The sequence below is a fragment of the Schistocerca cancellata genome, chromosome 9, assembly GCF_023864275.1.
Source record: "Schistocerca cancellata isolate TAMUIC-IGC-003103 chromosome 9, iqSchCanc2.1, whole genome shotgun sequence".
NCBI lineage: Eukaryota > Metazoa > Arthropoda > Insecta > Orthoptera > Acrididae > Schistocerca > Schistocerca cancellata.
Window position 1 is genome coordinate 57,322,701 of NC_064634.1, and position 20,109 is coordinate 57,342,809.

The window sequence follows — 20,109 nt, forward strand, 5'->3', positions numbered from 1 at the left end:
GAGAAACTTTTATTCACGAAAACCATCACTGTAGAAGACTGACAAGTGTCAAGTTGTCGCAAACTAAGAGCGATCTTAAACTTACGTATCGATCGCACAGTTCAGGTCTAGACAGCTCGCCTAAAGATCTCGCCCATACCTGATGACCACGTTCAGGAAAATATTGATATTCCGCACAGCAGATTAGCTGTCAGTTAAAAACCAAGAATCACGGATTGAATGAAAAGGAGAAAAATACGGCAAAATCTTTAGCTGTTCTTACTGTTGTGGTCAAAATGTCCTTTAAAATACCAAGAATCATCTACACATCTCTGGTGAAAGTAATTTTCAGTCCAACGTCCTAGATTGCAACGTTTTTGGGAACAGTGGGGGCCGAACCGCACAATAGGTTTCGGTGTGGGGTGGGTGGACTGCTGTGGAGTTGTGAACCACTGAGGGCTACGGCAGGACGAAGCATCTCCGTTGCTTCTAGGTTCCCGGTTTAATACACAATAAATGCAACCCAAGAAATTGTGCTACCGGACGAGCTGAGAGCATTTATATTCTCCCTGGGCGGTTGTGTTACCACAGGTTGAAAGGGAGGCATAGGAAATATGTTGCTTGTTTCCTATCCCTGAATATTTCACACATAGTTAAAATGAAGTTCCTGAGCGCAGATTCTGAACGAGGGGATCTAACGTCTTTTGTGAAGACTAAGTGCACTTTCAAACAATTAACACTCAGTGAGTAAAAGGTTCGTATTGATACAAGATTAATCTGACCCCATAACTGAATTACACTGTTACGTAGCACAACTGATAAAGGAATTTGATACGGGCAAGCCAGGGAAGGCAGCTACTCTTAGGTCTCTGTTGTGTTACACAATACTCTTTCCTTTCACTACACTTTTTATGGTTCTCCAAAGTCTGAAATAATTAAGAACATGTAATTGAATATAATTGGGGTGGCACGTAAGTACTCGCTTCCATGCAGACTTTTATGTTTTATACATACGCAGGGCAGTATATCCCTTTAGATTTGGAACTATGAACGATGTGGCAGGGTGGTGATAGCAAATAAAATATGGTGCAATATTCGCAGAAAAAATGACTAAAGGTATCAATATTCTTACACAAGCTCCTCCTTTACTTTTAATAGTGAGTCAAATCAAGGAGTAGGCATGGTTGGTGCTGGGTGAAGCCTGTAATTTCAGATCCACTGTCAAAAACTCTCAAATAACTGAAAACAAGTCCGTAGATTAAAAATTCTTATGGGAGCAGCTATTCATTCTGTTCTTACTACAGAGTACCACCCATATGGCTTCCTCGGCATTAAGTAATGAACAAACAAGGGTGGGGGTTTAACAAAGATCTTCATACTGGTCACAAGGAACGAAGCAATAAATCTGAATAAATTTCCAACTAACGTCTGTGTGTGATATTTACCAGCTATGAGCCATAATGCTTAAGGCACGAGATTCTCTGGCACATATCCATGGTTCAGACTCAAAAAATGATCAGAAACATCAAACGCTTTTCTTTTAAGTGCTGAGGGAAGAAGAAATATGTGATCCTACAACTAAACACATTCTGATTCCTATATCCAAAACCTCACCTTATCGTGCCAGAGCCCGAGTGAGCATGGCGGGTGCTGAGAAACGGCTCCACTTTCGAAAGAGTGGTAGGTGGGAAAAGGACTAGATTGGCCTCACCAATTATCGCGCAACGAAGTTCTAGCCTGACACATATCTCTGACTTCTCTCCTAGACCTCTATCTCTGGTGAACTTGCTCCTGAAGTTGGGTTGGTAATGGAGGTACTCACATAAGCATTCAAAATTATCATACACATTTTCATTGTATCATGAGCACGGGAAAAAGACGCCATCACCTCGTATCTCCTCCAGAGGCTACTGGCCTGCAGAATTATAATATACACCACACGTGAAAAATACGCAACTTGCATCAAAGAACGTATCCGTTAATAGCTGTGAGAGCACCAAGTTGTGCTACCATTAGCCCCATCAACCACTGACTGCAGAGTGTGTCATTCCAGGGTATTGAGCCAGCAATGCTGCACACGCATCGCACTCTTTCCAACTACTTACATTTGACACATCCATACCTACAATCTCTGTCACATGATATACAGGGTGTTACAAAAAGGTACGGCCAAACTTTCAGGAAACATTCCTGAAAGAAAGAAAATATGTTACGTGGACATGTGTCCGGAAACTCTTACTTTCCATGTTAGAGCTCATTTTATTACTTCTCTTCAAATCACATTATTCATGGAATGGAAACACACAGCAACAGAACGTACCAGCGTGACTTTAAACACTGTTACAGGAAATGTTCAAAATGTCCTCCGTTAGCGAGGATACATGCATCCACGCTTCGTCACATGGAATCCCTGATGCGCTGATACAGCCCTGGAGAATGGCGTATTGTGTCACAGCCGACCACAATACGAGCACGAAGAGTCTCTACATTTGGTACCGGGGTTGCGTAGACAAGAGCTTTCAAATGCCCCCATAAATGAAAGTCAAGAGGGTTGAGGTCAGGAGAGCGTGGAGGCCATGGAATTGGTCCGCCTCTACCAATCCATCGGTCACCGAATATGTTGTTGAGAAGCGTACGAACGCTTCGACTGAAATGTGCAGGAGCTCCATCGTGCATGAACAACATGTGTCGTACTTGTAAAGGCACATGTTCTAGCAGCACAGGTAGAGTATCCCGAATGAAATAATGATAACGTGCTCCATTGAGCGTAGGTGGAAGAACATGGGGCCCAATCAAGACATCAACAATGCCTGCCCAAACGTTCACAGAAAATCTGTGTTGATGTCGTGCTTGCACAATTGCGTGCGGATTCTCGTCAGCCCACACATGTTGATTGTGAAAATTTACAATTTGATCACGTTGGAATGAGGCCTCATCCGTAAAGAGAACATTTGCACTGAAATGAGGATTGACACATTGTTGGATGAACCATTCGCAGAAGTGTACCCGTGGAGGCCAATCGGCTGCTGATAGTGCCTGCACACGCTGTACATGGTACGGAAACAACTGGTTCTCCCGTTGCACTCTCCATACAGTGACGTGATCAGCGTTACCTTGTACAGCAGCAACTTCTCTGACGCTGACATTAGGGTTATCGTCAACTGCACGAAGAATTGCCTCGTCCATTGCAGGTGTCCTCGTCGTTCTAGGTCTTCCCCAGTCGTGAGTCATAGGCTGGAATGTTCCGTGTTCCCTAAGACGCCGATCAATTACTTCGAACGTCTTCCTGTCGGGACACCTTCGTTCTGGAAATCTGTCTCGATACAAACGTACCTCACCACGGCTATTGCCCAGTGATAATCCATACATCAAATGGGCATGTGCCAACTCCGCATTTGTAAACATTGCACTGACTGCAAAACCACGTTCGTGATGAACACTAACCTGTCGATGCTACGTACTGATGTGCTTGATGCTAGTACTGTAGAGCAATGAGTTGCATGTCAACACAAGCACCGAAGTCAACATTACCTTCAATTGGACCAACTGGCGGTGAATCGAGGAAGTACAGTACATACTGACGAAACTAAAATTAGGTCTAACATGGAAATTAAGAGTTTCCGGACACATGTCCACATAACATCTTTTCTTTATTTGTGTGTGAGGAATGTTTTCTGAAAGTTTGGCCGTACCTTTTTTTAACACCCTGTATAGCTATCAAGGCAAGAAGGATGTTCCGTCACTTTGGTTAAACGTTGTGGTCCATTCATTACGTTGGAAGGTAATGGACTGGGAGATCAGGCACCTTTCCAGGAATGGTGGGCATAGGTTACACGTGTTGAAGATCAAGAAAGTTCCCATAGGCGACATTCGCATTACCATGACTAGGTGTTGGTAACGACTACAGTACTGCTCATTATGCTGGAACAACTGGTTGGTGGAAATTCGCGCATCCTGTGCTGCTAACAGCTTGACGAGGGAACTAAGTACGATGGTTAGGTTCCTTGCTGACAGAATTTCTAGTGGATCATTGATTAGATACAGCACAGGACACCTTAGGTTCAGAGCTATAGTCCCTGTTATGATCGCCGATAGCGAAAAATTCAGTCCAAGATACCCTATTGGCCCCCATTTAGCAGTATCCCTCTGTTCCGTGATTCGAATCATTCTGTCTCCTCCATGCTAAGTATGGACTTCCAGATTCGTGGGTGCTTGGCCTGGGTCTCATTTTTCTCCACTAAAGTCGTTTTTATTCTGAATTGTAAGATTTTAATCTACCTCCAGACCAGTGGCAGGGTGGTTGAGGAAGTGGCTTCTCCCGCCATATGTTAGGGCTGCGGAATCCCCGGCACATCTCCTTGACCTGGATACTGTTGCATCCCTCTTTTACTCTGCTTTAATCGCGTTTATATCCGGCTTGCCTCCTTTCTGTCGCATCCAATTTTCTTGCTAGGTGTCGCACTTTGTTAAATATTGAAAGCCCTTGACTTTAACGGATCAGGAGTGCTACGGTTCCTGTTGCATGCAGAATCCTGCTGACTTCCCTGTCTCCATCTTTCTTTTATTACTGACTGTACAAGAGATGTCCGTGTCCATGTCCGACTAGATCACAAAACGTTCTTGCTGGACGTGTCTACTCCCAGATGCATTACTCTGGGTCGAGGGAGTGAGGATATCGTTTGTTCATTTAGCCAGCCAACCAACCTTTCAACAAAAACAATACCAATCGCCTTTGTATAGGTTTATTTATAGCCAACTAGTTTCGACGATCCACTACGTCATCTTCAGGCCTAAACTGCTCCAATCCAGTAACCATGTTATAAATATAGCAGTGACTAACTGGTCTTTTAATATCTGTTACGGGCATACGTGCTCGCTGGACAGCAGGGAGTTGGTGACTGCTGTGACTAAGTTGCTTAATCATATCAGGCAAGAAGAAAGTACTTCTGCTTTTAATTAACGTGTCTGGTGTACCCAACAATCATTAGCAGTTGTGTTCGCAATTTATTTTGAATAGTTAGCTCTACCAAGTGTGAGATGTGATTTGTTATCGCTAACTCAAAGATTCGTTGCTTGTGAATGTGCAAAAGTATCGAAGATGCTCAAACTGGTGGAGTCCAACAATTCGCGTACCTCCGGTGGTCGAATACACAGATTAAGTAATTCAGGTCGCTGTGTGCATGGTATACAGTTCATTACGTAATGTTCTACACTCTGCTTTCGTGCGCTCCACCAATATTATTCAGCCACATGTCTTTCTGATATTCTGCTAGAAGATGATATTGTGCATACTGTAATGCCTTTTTCCGCGTCGGAGCTGGTAACATGAAACAGAGTTCTGTATTAAAGATTCAAAGCTGCCTGCACATTCGCCATTCCACAAAAGTGGAACCCACTGTCACACGTCCTTGCCATTTCAGTGTCACTCGCCAGGTCGATAAATCACCTGAAAATCAAATTCACTGATTTTTAACGCCCAGCGTGTTAACCTGCTCGAAGGATCTTTTACTCATAAGAGCCACTACAAAGCTGCATATTCCGTTATGATCTTTAATTTTCTGCAATGCAAACATCATTTAGTGTTATGCCGCATATGCTGCTCAGAATCTCCTTTGCAAAGTGGTTATTTTACCGCTCCATTCAGTTGCTGTGAGTGTTGGACATGTGGGTCTTTTGCTCAATTCTCTTTCTGCCTTAACATAGAGCCGAGCACCTGATTGCTCGCATTGCACGACAGCACAGAGTCTTTGTCATAACCCGGGAAAACTAATACATGTTCATGTGTTAACAATGTCTGTGACTGACTGAATGCCTCCTCCCACTCTACTGACCAATTATATTTCACTCCTTTCTTCAGAAGATGCGTTCCTGGTTGTGAAGACCTGCCTGAAGCACAGGCCACAGCAGTGTATCACAACTCTATAATGTGGGCACCCACGGTCCTTGACATTCATGGTTAACCGAACTTTAATACAACCACAAACAGCTGATGATTTAATCATGACCAGCTGTTTGCGGTTTTACTCAAGGTTAGTTTACCAGGGCACTATACACTGTCCAGTCACTGTGTGACCACTTGCCAAAGCCAGAATAATCATCTTTTTCAGTGCAGACCACAGAGAGGTGCAGGAAGGGAGTCAGTGAGGTTCTAGACAGTTCCAACAGGAATGTGGACGCGTCATGCCATCCTGATTTAGGTTTTCGTGATTTCCCTAAATCGCTCCAGGCAAATGCCGGGATGGTTCCTTTCAAAGGGCACCGCCGACTTCCTTCCCCGTGAAACGTCCCATTTGAAAAATTATACAAGACTGTGCTTAAACTGACACACAATATTTTTAGCGCAACGGAACCTGACTATCAAAAATTCCTACAAAAGAATGGCCCAGACAAACATTAAACTATAACTTTCACAAATCACTTACTTCACAAAAATCTTCGTTACTCGAACTACTGCAATACAGCGAGCGCCACTATTGCCAGCTAAATAAAAGATTCAAACTACAGAAGGCACTAACTACTGATAGGCATAGTTAGCAATTGAAAGATGATAATAGAGAACAAACAATGTATTTACCTTAACAGTCATCATATATATAGTAGTTCATAATATCCAGTATTACAAATTATCAAAACTCCGCCATCTCTCTCCCCCACATCCACCACTGCTGGCGGCTCACCTCCAACTGCGCAACGCTACGCGCTGTTCACATCCAGCTGCCCCTCTACATTGGCAGACAACAATGCAAACTAGCCACAGACTGCACACAGCACAGCCAGTGATTTTCATATAGAGCGCTACGTAACGTTGTCGATAAGAAAACAAACAGCCTACTTACATAAAGAAAACATAAATAGCCTACTTACATAGCCACCATGCTCCCCACAAAAAATTTTACAAATTTTTTGGGCAGTGGCCAATAATGATTTCATAAAATTTTTCATAATTACAATAACAAAGAAATCAAATGCACACACTTATTGGTACAATGTTGGTCAAAAGCTAAAATTTTCTCACAGTCCATAAAGCTAGTCCTGATCATCATAATAGGAATTACAGTTTTTTTCACAAAGTCTCATTAGTAAAAGAAATTGCACACAGAAGTAGTGGATTTCCATGCAGTCTTGAAGTAGTGTTGTCCTTCCAACGGAAAGACAGTGCCGACTCTTGACATGCTGACAGGTAATGGGCCACAACAGAGCAAACCCACAGCAGAGTCATTCGACGTTTTGAAGAAGATTGGTAGGTAGGTCATCACAGAGCAGACCGACTGTAGTCCTGGTAGAGAGTATGGTATTGGTGGGCTACCAGAGGTGCAGACCCAGTGCAGTCCTTGTAGAAATAATGGTATTGATGAATCATCAAAGGTGTAGACCCACTGTAGTCCTTGTAGAAATAATGGTATTGGTGGGTCATCATCAGAGATGCAGACCCACTGTAGTCCTTGTAGAGATGGCCAGCAGCCATCTGCTGCGACTGTGCAGGTGCACAATCACCATCGAAGAGTCTTGCAGAGAAGATAGCATGTCCATAAACCACCACTTGTGCACGCACAAAGTTTTTGGAATTGTCCTTAGAAGTCTTGCAGACAATATAGCAAGTCCATCCAAAACCTACAACCAGGAATGTGGAGCCATACAGTCTCCAGTGCTGCAGCCACTTACGCTAATTTTCTCGGCTGATGATCCATGGCGCGAACAGCCAGATCGAAGTAGTCCCACAGATTCTCGACTGGGTTTACATTCGAGGAGTTTGACGGCCAAGTGAGTAAGATGAACTTATGCCAGTGCTCCTAGAACCACGAACGTGAACTGCGAGCTGTGTGATACAAATGGCTCTGAGCACTATGGGACTTATCTTCTGAGGTCATCAATCCCCTAGAACTTAGAACTACTTAAACCTAACTAACCTAAGAACATCACACACATCCATGCCCGAGGCGGGATTCGAACCTGCGACGTAGCGGTCGCTCGGTTCCAGACTGTAGCGCCTAGAACCGCTTGGCCACTATGGCCGGCAGCTGTGTGACTCATTGTATTGTTCTGGTAATAGATGCCACCATGCCACGGAAAAACAAATTGCATGTTGGGATTTCAACGATAGAGAGACTTGTGTCTTCCAGAATGAAGACATTATCCAAGTAATGCCACAAGATTGCCCAGACTATGACGCTCGCTCCTCTGGTCTGAATCCTTCCGACGATCAGGTTATTCGCCTTCAGATGTTTCACGCCGTACACTAAAAATGCCATATGTCATCTAAAAATGCCATATGTCATCTAAAAATGCCATATGTCATCTAAAAATGCCATATGTCATCTAAAAATGCCATATGTCATCTAAAAATGCCATATGTCATCTAAAAATGCCATATGTCATCTAAAAATGCCATATGTCGCCACTCAGTGGACATGTGGCTTCGGTACTGCCGAGCAGATCCCAGCTTTTGTCACCGATTGACAGCGGTCAGCATGGTTGTACGAACTAGAGATGGGGGATCCGCTCTTGAACTAATTCATAGAGTTCAATCTTTCAAAGGAGTGAACAATCAGTGATTCAGAAAAAAAGAACTGTAGCTCCAAACGTTTCCCACGGCAGAGAGAGAGAGAGAGAGAGAGAGAGAGAGAGAGAGAGAGAGAGAGAGACGGAGCATATCAGCAGCGCCTCTGCTGGTCACAGCACAGTGCACGCCACACAACACAGCCAGAGCCGGCCTCTGCCCTGCTTCTACCTTGGCTGCCTGCATTGTGCAGTGCCCCATTGGATTTTGTGTTTCACATATGCCGTGTCGTCTCTGTGCATCGTCTGCCGCGCAGTGTCTGGCGCAGCGTAACTTCGCGCATCGCACTCTGTCGGCGATCGTTTCAGTCGCACGTCCTGCCCTCTGGGCAGTTGATGCAAGCAACAGGACAGAGAGCCACCTAGCGGATAACATACGAACTACTTGCAAAAACCCGCTCGCAAGGGAACGAACTATTTGTCTCGGAGCGGGTGAGTTCACCGCTACCCCCTCCCTCGGAACTCGCCCGCTCAACGCTCGCCCCACCGTCTCGACTCTAGCCAGAGCGTCGAGCAAAGCGACTCAGGTGTCACTGTGGTCTCTGCGGTCTCAGCTCACGCAGTAATACAGCTCGCGGCTCGACCTGCTCGACTCAGCGCCTCTGCATCGGAGTTCGTCCCCACTGGATATTGTTCTTCGTAGTAATGCCGCTATGTATATTACATTATTATGTTATGTATACATCAATTGTTTTTATTTTATTTTTATTTGTTTAAACTGATTAGATTAGGTTCCTGATGACTCCTCTTACTATAGGATTTTTATTATAGACACTCGAATTTACGCTTTAATTACGAGCGAACCGATAAACGTATCGCAAAATGTGATACACCAATATTTTCCTTGTTTTATTCTGCGTAAGGCTATATGCAGCACTTTCGTTTTACAGTCAAATTTATATTTTTTTTCTTATTCTGGTACGGATTTTGCGATTTTAGGCGTCTTCGAAAGGAAACGTTCACTTTAAAAATATATGGCTTGCGATGTATTTGTATGAGGTTAATGAAATTTTAATACGTTATAGCCAAATATATTGTTAATGTAAATCTCAAGTTACAACATTTTCCGATCACCCAAAAAACCACGATAGTGCAAAATAAATCAATAATCAAAAACTTTGTCATATCGTGGAAATTTCAATAAACAATACAAAATTCTTACTCATTATCTGTGTTACTTCAAAATAGGATCAAATAAGTTCAAAATACAGGTATAGTACTGGAATAAACCAAGTTTAAAGGGCAATGTGCCTTCCATTTATTTTATATTGTAAATGAGTGGTGAGTCATGAAAAAGAGCTAATTCATTTCAGGGAGTGAACAGTTCTGATCCAATCTCTGAAAAGAACAGTTTTGCCCATCTCTAGTACGAACCAGGCGTCTTCTGAGGTGGGCCACAAGCAGCAACGTTCGCTGAACAGTCGTTGAGGAGACAGTGCTAGTAGCTCCTTGGTTGATCTGGGCTGCCAGTAGCTCACCAGTTGCACGTCTATTCGCCCGTGCACATGTTCGCCGCTGTCTTTCGCCTCTGTCCTCTGTGGCCTGTGGTCCATCACAGTTGCCTTGGTGCCAGTTTTGGATAGCGCCTTTTCGCCATGAACGGTACACGATGGCACGCAGACAGTTTACAAACTTCGCCGTTTTGGAAATGCTTACATTCTTGATCCGAACGCTAATGATCATGCCTTTTTGGACGCCAAATAAATCGCCCTGTTTCTCTAGATATAAGATTGGCTACATTTGGAAGTATGTGGCATCATATATTGTATAATTATTTGAAGATAAGACCAGACGAACGTTATGTAATGTTTTATAAAACTGTAGCTCTTCCAGAACTTTTTTTATGGAAGTGAATTCTGGGTGCCGGCGAAAAGAACATCAGAAACGAAATTTCTAAAAAGAACGAAAGGCTACTCCACTACAGACCACACACCAAACGAAACAGTGCGGCAAGATTTGAAAGGGGGGGGGCAGTTGAAAGACGGTTGGTTTGTGGGATTAAAGGGACCAGACTGCTATGGTCATCGGTCCCTTTTTCCAAAACTTAAGAACATCCACATAGAATAAAAACGAACAACGGAAAAGACTACAGAGGACACAGAACAAGACAGACAGACAGAAACCAGACAAAAGAAATTAAGATCACACAGTGAGTGACAGTGGTTGGCCGACCATAGAGACAAAAAGAAAGGAAAAGCCAACCATCGAGAAACACATTAAAAACTCAATCTAAAATCGTAGGCCAAAGGCCAGACTCAACATAAAAGAAACATAACACACTCAGATCAAGTGATAAAAACCCCCTGCCCGAATAAAACTCAAAACTAAGCCTGCCATGGCAGTGTCATTTGTTAAAAGGGCAGGGAGCGTGTCAGGCAGTGCGAACGTCTGCCTGAGCACAGCTAAAAGTGGACACTCCAACAAAATGTGGACCACCATCAAAACGGATCGGCAGCGACATAAAGGTGGGTCCTCACGTCGCAGTAAGTGGCCGTGCGTCATCCATGTATGGCCGATGCGCAGCCGGCAGAGAACAACAGACTCCTTACGAGAGACCCGCAAGTAGGAGCGCCACAGACCGGTATCCTCCTTGACGGCCCGAAGTTTGTTTGGTGAAGGCAGGGCGCCCCATTCAGTGTCCCAAAGTTCCAAAACTTTGCGGCGTAAGACAGCTCGCAAATCAGCCTCCGGGAGGCCAATGTCCAGAGTCGGTTCACTGAGTTGAAAGAGAGAAACCAAATACAGCAACACTTGGTATGAACACGCACAAAGAATGGATACTAAAAAACGGACAGTAAACGACTTCCCCAGCTAGCCTTTGGCTATACACCGACTGAAATCAATACTATTCGAAGTCCTAAAATGATGTGGACATTCAATTTATGAAGACTGAACAGGCTCGACGCCTAATCCATAAGGCGTAGAAGAAGAGTTACTGTGAAATGCCACCGGAGATTACGATCCTTTATACCAAAATACTCAAAATATCCCTGACAATCTCGAAGTTTTGTTGGAGGAGTTCGGGCTCGCCGCGTATAAAAGACACCGTTTGGTACAGTCAGCCCCTGACAAATGTGGTTACCTCGAAAAGCTCGAGTTGCAACAAACATGACCCAGCTTGGATATCTGGAGCTTTTTGCGGAACAGTCAAACTTTAAAGACCTACCTGGCGCTGACTGCGGCCACCAGCTCCTTGCTGAGTGGGTCCCGATTATCGAAAACTTCCGGCATGAGGGAGCGCAGTGTGTAGTAATTGTCCAGCCGCTCCTTCGTCCTCTCCAGCGAGAACTCGCAGCCTCGCAGGAACGCCAGCAGCCACGCGTCATCTGCAGAGAGAGAGGAAATCTCAGATTCCGGTACCACAATCTCTACAACGGGCGACCCGCCATAACTTCCTTCCCAGTGCCGATGTCCTCGTTTTGGAGTAGCACGGTGACCACGGCAACACTAAGCGATACCTTTATACAAATTACATGCAACAGGTTAACTGGTGGTGCCAGCTTTTTGTGTGCGACGTGAAAACTTACTGCAAAGTTTGTGTGTCTTGAACGACGTCGCATGCTCTAAGTTGGAAGGCTGCGCCTCAATCGCATTGAAGCACCATCACAATAGTGTATTATGATTTTGCAAACAATAGCAGCATCTAATTTCTTGATCGCAAACTTGGGTAACAATAGGAAAATAAAAAGACCTTTATGGTGAAGGAGAAAATTATTTTAGTTTGTGAATGACGCAACAGGCCGGAAATACTTTATGAATGTTTTGTTTTATTGCCATAACCGGTTTCGTTGTGGCATGCCCACATTTTTCGTTATATGGATGTTTTGGTTGACAGATGACTGCTCCACAATATATTCCAGTAGAGGATGGTTCGTTTTGTTGTGGTCCACATGGTTCTCTAGCTCAATGTATACGTTCTTTAAATCTACCACATCACATACACTGCAAGTGAGTTACTGTGGCACACTTCACATATTTTTAAAATGCTTGTTGAGCATCGTACATATATTACACATGTGATTTTCTTTATCACAACAAAATCAGTCATCTACTGGAACGTACTGTGGTACCGACGATATGCTTATAACCCAGCAAGTTATTACGAGATAACATTCGTTGCATTAAGGGGAGCCGGAGGTGGTCAAATCCAAAAAATTACGATTTTTTTGCTACCGAAAATTAATTGGAACATTCCTCTTTAATGTAAACTTTGAATTATTATTCTACTCGCCCTAGAAATGGAGTTACTACCATTTTCCCCCACGCCTCCAGAGGAAATGGGCGGCCGCTGAATGCATCTAACACCCTCTCGTGACTTCCTGGCAAACTGCTTGGGATTTTCTCGGCCTGTTACGCATACAGCGCCTTATGTTACGCATACAGCGAGTGTGCAAGGGTTAACTACATTTTTTTCTGTGAAATATTACCCGTATTTCCTTACAGCTTACTCCTATTTTCCTCAGAATTTCGAACATCTTGCTCTATTTAATATTGTCGTACACTTTTGTTCTGGTTACGATGCCACGTTTTAGTAACCGTGTATATAAGAAGAGTAAGAACGTACGGGAAAGAAAATTAACACTAATACCAAGTTGCGATACTACAATGAATAAGAGCGCGGAACATCGTCTCTTTGCTGTTTACCGTTTCGAATTAGTTCAGTGTTGCGCCTGTTGTTGGTAGTATTATACTTCTTGTGTAAAGTGGGTAATATGCAGTATGTACAAGAATCAGGAGGGAACAATAAAACCAATTTTTCATGACTTAACACAGCCAGAATTGTTACACAAGTGTCTACACGGATAGACGCAGAATCCTAATGAGAGCGTAAACAATTTGATTTGGAAAGTGATTCCTAAAAGGGTGTTTGTAAGCATAAAAAAACTGCACTTTGGCATTTATGATGCAATAGCAACCTACAACCAAGGGAATAGTGTGAAGTTCTGAAAGCATTAGGATTTACAGCTGGGGTGAACACTGTACGAGCACTAAGAAATATTGACAGAGAAAGGATAAGAGGAGCAGAAAGAAGAGAAAGGCATATGACATATGATGGAACAACAGGCCAGAAAAGAAGACAGAAGAGGAAGCTTTTGGAGGATGAAGAAGACGACCTTGATAATCCATCCTATAGTGCAGGAATGTATTGAGAAACTTTGATAGCCATTTCCCGTAAATTAGAATTTTTCAAATATAAGGAACATTTTCTCAAAATCCACTTAAACTAGAGAGATGAAATTTTTATACAGCACTCCTAGTGGTCAAACTTACATTGTAACACAGCCATTTGGCAATATGTTCAGTATTTTCATTTCAGGTTAATTATAAAGCAATTATTTGAAAAAAAATTTGGGTCATTAATAAAAAAATAATTGGAAGGAAACTAGAAACGATACTCCAAAAGCCCGCATCTCGTGGTCGTGCGGTAGCGTTCTCGCTTCCCACGCCCGGGTTCCCGGGTTCGATTCCCGGCGTGGTCAGGGATTTTCTCTGCCTCGTGATGGCTGGGTGTTGTGTGCTGTCCTTAGGTTAGTTAGGTTTAAGTAGTTCTAAGTTCTAGGGGACTGATGACCGTAGCAGTTAAGTCCCATAGTGCTCAGAGCCATTTGAACCATTTTTTTGATACTCCAAAATCCCTCTTATAACTGCAATACTAAACCACTCTATATGTAAAAAAATTCAAATTTTTCTATTTGGTAGTTTATTCATAAATGTTCCTCAAACTTAGTGATTTTAACATGGGCAGCATAGGCACCTCCGGCTCCACTTAAGGCACGCAGCCATCTAGTACGGTGGCTGCACGATGGCTTTTTTTTCCTCGCTCTGCTCATAGCACGGCTGACGCTGCCTGCCGCGAGAAATGCATAGCGTAACATTCTGTCTATACGAAGGTTCATACCATCTACGAATCTAAATAATCCATATTAGTTATTATCCGATTTTGTTCAAATTTGGTACACAGCCTTTTGTTATTAATGGAGTGATTCTGTCAAAATTTCAGATTTTTATTTGTTATAGCTCTGGAGATGAAGAGAATTACCTAGAAGCCCTAAAACCTAGGCTCGTTTTTTCAAACGAAGTTAGGAACAACAACCGATTGGCTTTCATCATCATTTGAAGCCGTTACAAAGTTGTCAGAGCATAAAAATCACTTAATTAGAATTTTCTTTTTAACACTTTAGTCTCTTTGCATTACGCAATACAAAAACCGGGCAAATTATTATTTGATTTTGTGTCCGAGTGCGTGCGAATGATTGAGAGAATGTATGTGGGACACGTTAAAATTTAATATCTCGTTTTACGTAAAACGTAGTACAAACGAACCGTGGGAAAGCTATGTCGGTGTGAACATGCTTTTGTATAAAAGCATCGAGAATGGAAGTTAGAGGCGGAGTAAGCATATTTATCAATTAGAAGAACATTTCGCACTTTGCTTATTTTGATTAATCATAGTAATTGAAGTTTTGCCGACTCTAATTACTATCAAATTAATGATTGCATAAGGCAAGATTTGCTGCGAGAATGACTAGGAAGGAACGTTCTGATTGGACGTTTAAGATCAACAGCCAATCAGAACTAAGCTGTTCCCATGCGAATAAAGGAGTGGTCATAGAGGAGAGTACCTCGAGCGTTGATTGCTAGCCGGCCTACGGATAATACGATGTTAGATCGCTCCTTAAAAATACTCTAAGATGAGGAAATAGTGAGCTAATTTCGGTTCGAACATATCGTGACTGAAGGGACTGGAGCTACGAACATTTTAATGAATGTTTGGTGGTTCTAAGTTAAATAGTTTGAGAGAGATGAGCATGTGAACTCCCTGGTCGTAGTAACTCCACGTGGCGTGTTTCGTGCTCTGTACGGAATATTTTTGCTAGCAGTTCTTACGAAGAAGACCACTGAAACGACCGATTGCATCTCGCGAATAGTTGTGGGTCTGTGACGTAGAACGTGAAAATTAGTCGGGTCGGACTTGCTAAAATTCTGGCTGCTTTTTCGAGTGAATAGTTGTACGGACAGTGGCCTTTCAATGATAACCTTTCACCATATTAAATACGGACTTTACAGTTATTTCATGTGTTTCAATATAAATAAAAAGCAGAGAATCTAATTTTAAACCCTTTTCTGCGAGTAGACAATAGCCCGAACGCCCGATTTTTAAATCATGAACTTTCAGGAACTTTCGAGGACTAATTTTCAACTGGAGTTACGCTGCCTCTGTGTGGTACGTATTAGGTAGTGGTTTCATCAACGCTGTTTTACACTGCCTAGCACGTATCCGCTACCACAAAGTGAAGGGACACCGGCAAGAATTCTATCGAGATAGGTGGACTGAACGATAGCGTTAACACGGACGACCGACCCGCCCAGCCACATTCTGTTAACCAAAACATCTGTTCAACAAAAAATATTAGCCATCTTATGATGGGCATGTTAGCCCGAAACCGGTTATGGCAGTAAAATAAAACATTGAAAGTCGTTGTGGCTGATTGCGTCATCCAATTATTATAAACGGACACGGAATTCACAAGATCCATCATGAATGGCTCTGAGCACTATGGGACTTAACATCTATGGTCATCAGTCCACTAGAACTTAGAACTACTTAAACCTAACTAACCTAAGGACATCACACAACACCCAGTCATCACGAGGTAGAGAAATTCCCTGACCCCGCCGGGAATCGAACCCGGGAACCCGGGCGCGTCCATCATGAATAAATTAACAGAATTATTTCTTGGACGTCAAAGATCTAACAACGGATTTGTTCAGGAAACTAAGGCGTGAAGATGAAGCTATGTTGAAAAATTTGCATTTAGAAAATCTCAGGTACTTCTTGCGTAAGGCCATCCAAAAAAAAAATCTCATATCAATCATCTTGAGACAGTACTGGCTGGTGACAGATTTCCCTTATTGATGTGCATGTTCCGGGTGTCTGAACCAAGTATTTCAATCATCCCCACAGGTATACAGGAGTTTTTCCTCCACGATTTTCTACCTGTACTTAGGTTAGCAGTGTCATTCCAAACATATACACGATCAACCAGAACTCTACCGACAAATTTCCTGGGGGTGTTAGTATGGACGAAAACAAGAATGAAATCTCTAGTAAACATGGTCTCTAAAATGCGAACCTCATACCTTAAGAGCTGTGAGTACTTGTTGGGTAGAAGAGATGTGTTGCACAGAAGCGAAGATGAACAAGTGCTCGTAACTCTTAACGTATGCATTTTAGAGCCCATCTTTACTAGATATTTTCTTCTTGTTTTGGTCCGTACTACCAGCTCTGATGGTTTGTCGGTGGAATTCTGGTTTGCCTTTGATACGCAATAGGTCATTTTCAAATCTTTTTTGTTAGGAGACGGAAAGCTTTTCTTCGACTGTCGAAGTTTTTATGTTCGCTACAGAACATTGCAAATTTTTCGTTCCGTTCTTTACTTTCAAAACACTTTGCACACCTACTGAGCATATAGAGAATGTCTGTTGCGAACTCAGAGGAATCATGGATAGGGTAAAGATCACTGCTGTGACCACCGTCACACATGGTACACAGCTGTTACGACAAGGGCACGATCAGTCAGTACGCGAAAGAACTTGCCCCCCTTCTAACAGCCGTGTACCGCAAGTCTCTAGAGGAACGGAAGGTTCCAAATGATTGGAAAAGAGCACAGGTAGTCCCAGTCTTCAAGAAGGGTCGTCGAGCAGATGCGCAAAACTATAGACCTATATCTCTGACGTCGATCTGTTGTAGAATTTTAGAACATGTTTTTTGCTCGAATATCATGTCGTTTTTGGAAACTCAGAATCTACTATGTAGGAATCAACATGGATTCCGGAAACAGCGATCGTGTGAGACCCAACTCGCTTTATTTGTACATGAGACCCAGAAAATATTAGATACAGGCTCCCAGGTAGATGCTATTTTTCTTGACTTCCGGAAGGCGTTCGATACAGTTCCGCACTGTCGCCTGATAAACAAAGTAAGAGCCTACGGAATATCAGACCAGCTGTGTGGCTGGATTGAAGAGTTTTTAGCAAACAGAACGCAGCATGTTGTTATCAACGGAGAGACGTCTACAGACGTTAAAGTAACCTCTGGTGTGCCACAGGGGAGTGTTATGGGACCATTGCTTTTCACAATATATATAAATGACCTAGTAGATAGTGTCGGAAGTTCCATGCGGCTTTTCGCGGATGATGCTGTAGTATACAGAGAAGTTGCAGCATTAGAAAATTGTAGCGAAATGCAGGAAGATCTGCAGCGGATAGGCACTTGGTGCAGGGAGTGGCAACTGACCCTTAACATAGACAAATGTAATGTATTGCGAATACATAGAAAGAAGGATCCTTTATTGTATGATTATATGATAGCGGAACAAACACTGGTAGCAGTTACTTCTGTAAAATATCTGGGAGTATGCGTGCGGAACGATTTGAAGTGGAATGATCATATAAAATTAATTGTTGGTAAGGCGGGTACCAGGTTGAGATTCATTGGGAGAGTCCTTAGAAAATGTAGTCCATCAACAAAGGAGGTGGCTTACAAAACACTCGTTCGACCTATACTTGAGTATTGCTCATCAGTGTGGGATCCGTACCAGATCGGGTTGACGGAGGAGATAGAGAAGATTCAAAGAAGAGCGGCGCGTTTCGTCACAGGGTTATTTGGTAACCGTGATAGCGTTACGCAGATGTTTAACAAACTCAAGTGGCGGACTCTGCAAGAGAGGCGCTCTGCTTCGCGGTGTAGCTTGCTCGCCAGGTTTCGAGAGGGTGCGTTTCTGGATGAGGTATCGAATATATTGCTTCCCCCTACTTATACCTCCCGAGGAGATCACGAATGTAAAATTAGAGAGATTAGAGCGCGCACAGAGGCTTTCAGACAGTCGTTCTTCCCGCGAACCATACGCGACTGGAACAGGAAAGGGAGGTAATGACAGTGGCACGTAAAGTGCCCTCCGCCACACACCGTTGGGTGGCTTGCGGAGTATAAATGTAGATGTAGATGTAGATGCATTCTCCAGAGTCTAGCCACATAGCTCCAGTCAGTCGCCACATAGAGGGCACTCTTAACACCAGGGCGCTGATACCAGGAACTATTTTCGTCATCAACAAAATACATGTTGGTTACAGTTAAACTTAGCCTTGTTGGAAATACCCTATTGCAAATGAGGGCTCGTTGGACATTGAAGTTTGTGGAAACATTTGTAAGGACATGCAGAAGAGAAAGAAAAGCTACTGAAATAAACTTTAATTCCCACGTGGGAGGATAACATTTGTTCAGCGCGTACCATGTTTACGTTCCACCTTACAAACGATGCCCAATGTGAGGATCAGCTGCAGCCACGACACGCTGGAACGGCACTAGAGATTACCCTACTGTTGCCCGAAACAACTCAGGTGGGAATTTGGCTGCCTTCTTAGCTCTGCTCATCTTCAGCCTTCAAAGTGTGTTAGTATCCCGCCGATAACTCCGTCCTTGGGGTAGCCCCACAGCGAGAAATACACGGATTCAAATCTGGTGATCTTTGTGGTCACGCACTTTGGAACGATCGGCCGATGATTCGATTTTTTCAAAATGAGTTGCGGAGTAACAGACACATCACAAGCAATGCGTCAATACTCTAAGAGTAGCATCACCATTGCTGTTTTGCTAAAGCGGCTTAACGAGTAAAGCCGTGCTCACCTCGTCCGGACCCATGTTTACTGTTTGCAATTGGAATTCACAATGACGTCTGTGTTTCAGCCCTAAATCGCCGTAACAGTACCGGCACCTAATGGAAAATCTTAACACTCTTATTACTAACAACACAGATCCTGCAGTGCACAGTCTGAACATCATTCCTATAAAGTTGGGTACCCATACGGCAAATAGTTTTCCGTCTATACTATAGTAGCGAAAGTTCAGTTATAACCACCCTGCAGATCGCAGATGGACGTCCGTCCACCATTCTTGCCGATCATGGAGTTGCCTATTCAGTTCCAACCGCGGACCAGTTCACTGAAGTCGCCGCAGTTATGACCCCATCAACGTTGACAGACTGATCATCAGACAACAATTGCCGAGCGTCGAAGTGTGTACCTTCCTGTGCGTAGTAATATTGCTGAAAGCATAGCAGATGTATTTTTTAACGAACTCTGAACAGTAGTCTTCAGCTCAGAAGAACCATTTCTAAAAAAAATTACTACTAGCGCTATGTCCATAACACATTGCTATTCATAAAAGGAAATGATCGACATACAAACAATACACCCGGAAGTCAATGGCTTACATCCTAAAATATAATTCACTACACAACTTTAAAAACAAATCGATAAACCTTCTGGTTCCCACAGTAACCAACAAGAACTAAAAACAAATTTTAAAAATCGACAGAAAATCAATCTCTAGAGATGGAATAACTAACCATACATCTACACACCCAAAATCTCACAAATTTGCATTTTTTCTTTCCACGATAAACAGAATCCTAAATCTGACACTTCAACAGATCGCACCCAAAAACAGTTACGACCCTAACATTGTTTTACAATTATACAAAGACACACATCCTAAATAGACCCCATAAATCA

At 43.1% G+C, this 20,109-nt stretch overlaps 1 protein-coding gene across 1 annotated transcript in view; it reads right to left on the reverse strand.

The window, feature by feature from the left end:
• Positions 1–20,109, reverse strand: part of LOC126101015 (alpha-tocopherol transfer protein-like) — a 164,459-nt gene that overhangs the window by 95,010 nt on the left and 49,340 nt on the right. Inside the window, exon 3 of the mRNA XM_049911683.1 lies at positions 11,702–11,861. Within this exon, the coding sequence (XP_049767640.1) occupies positions 11,702–11,861 (160 nt within the window). The remainder of the gene's footprint in view (positions 1–11,701; positions 11,862–20,109) is intronic.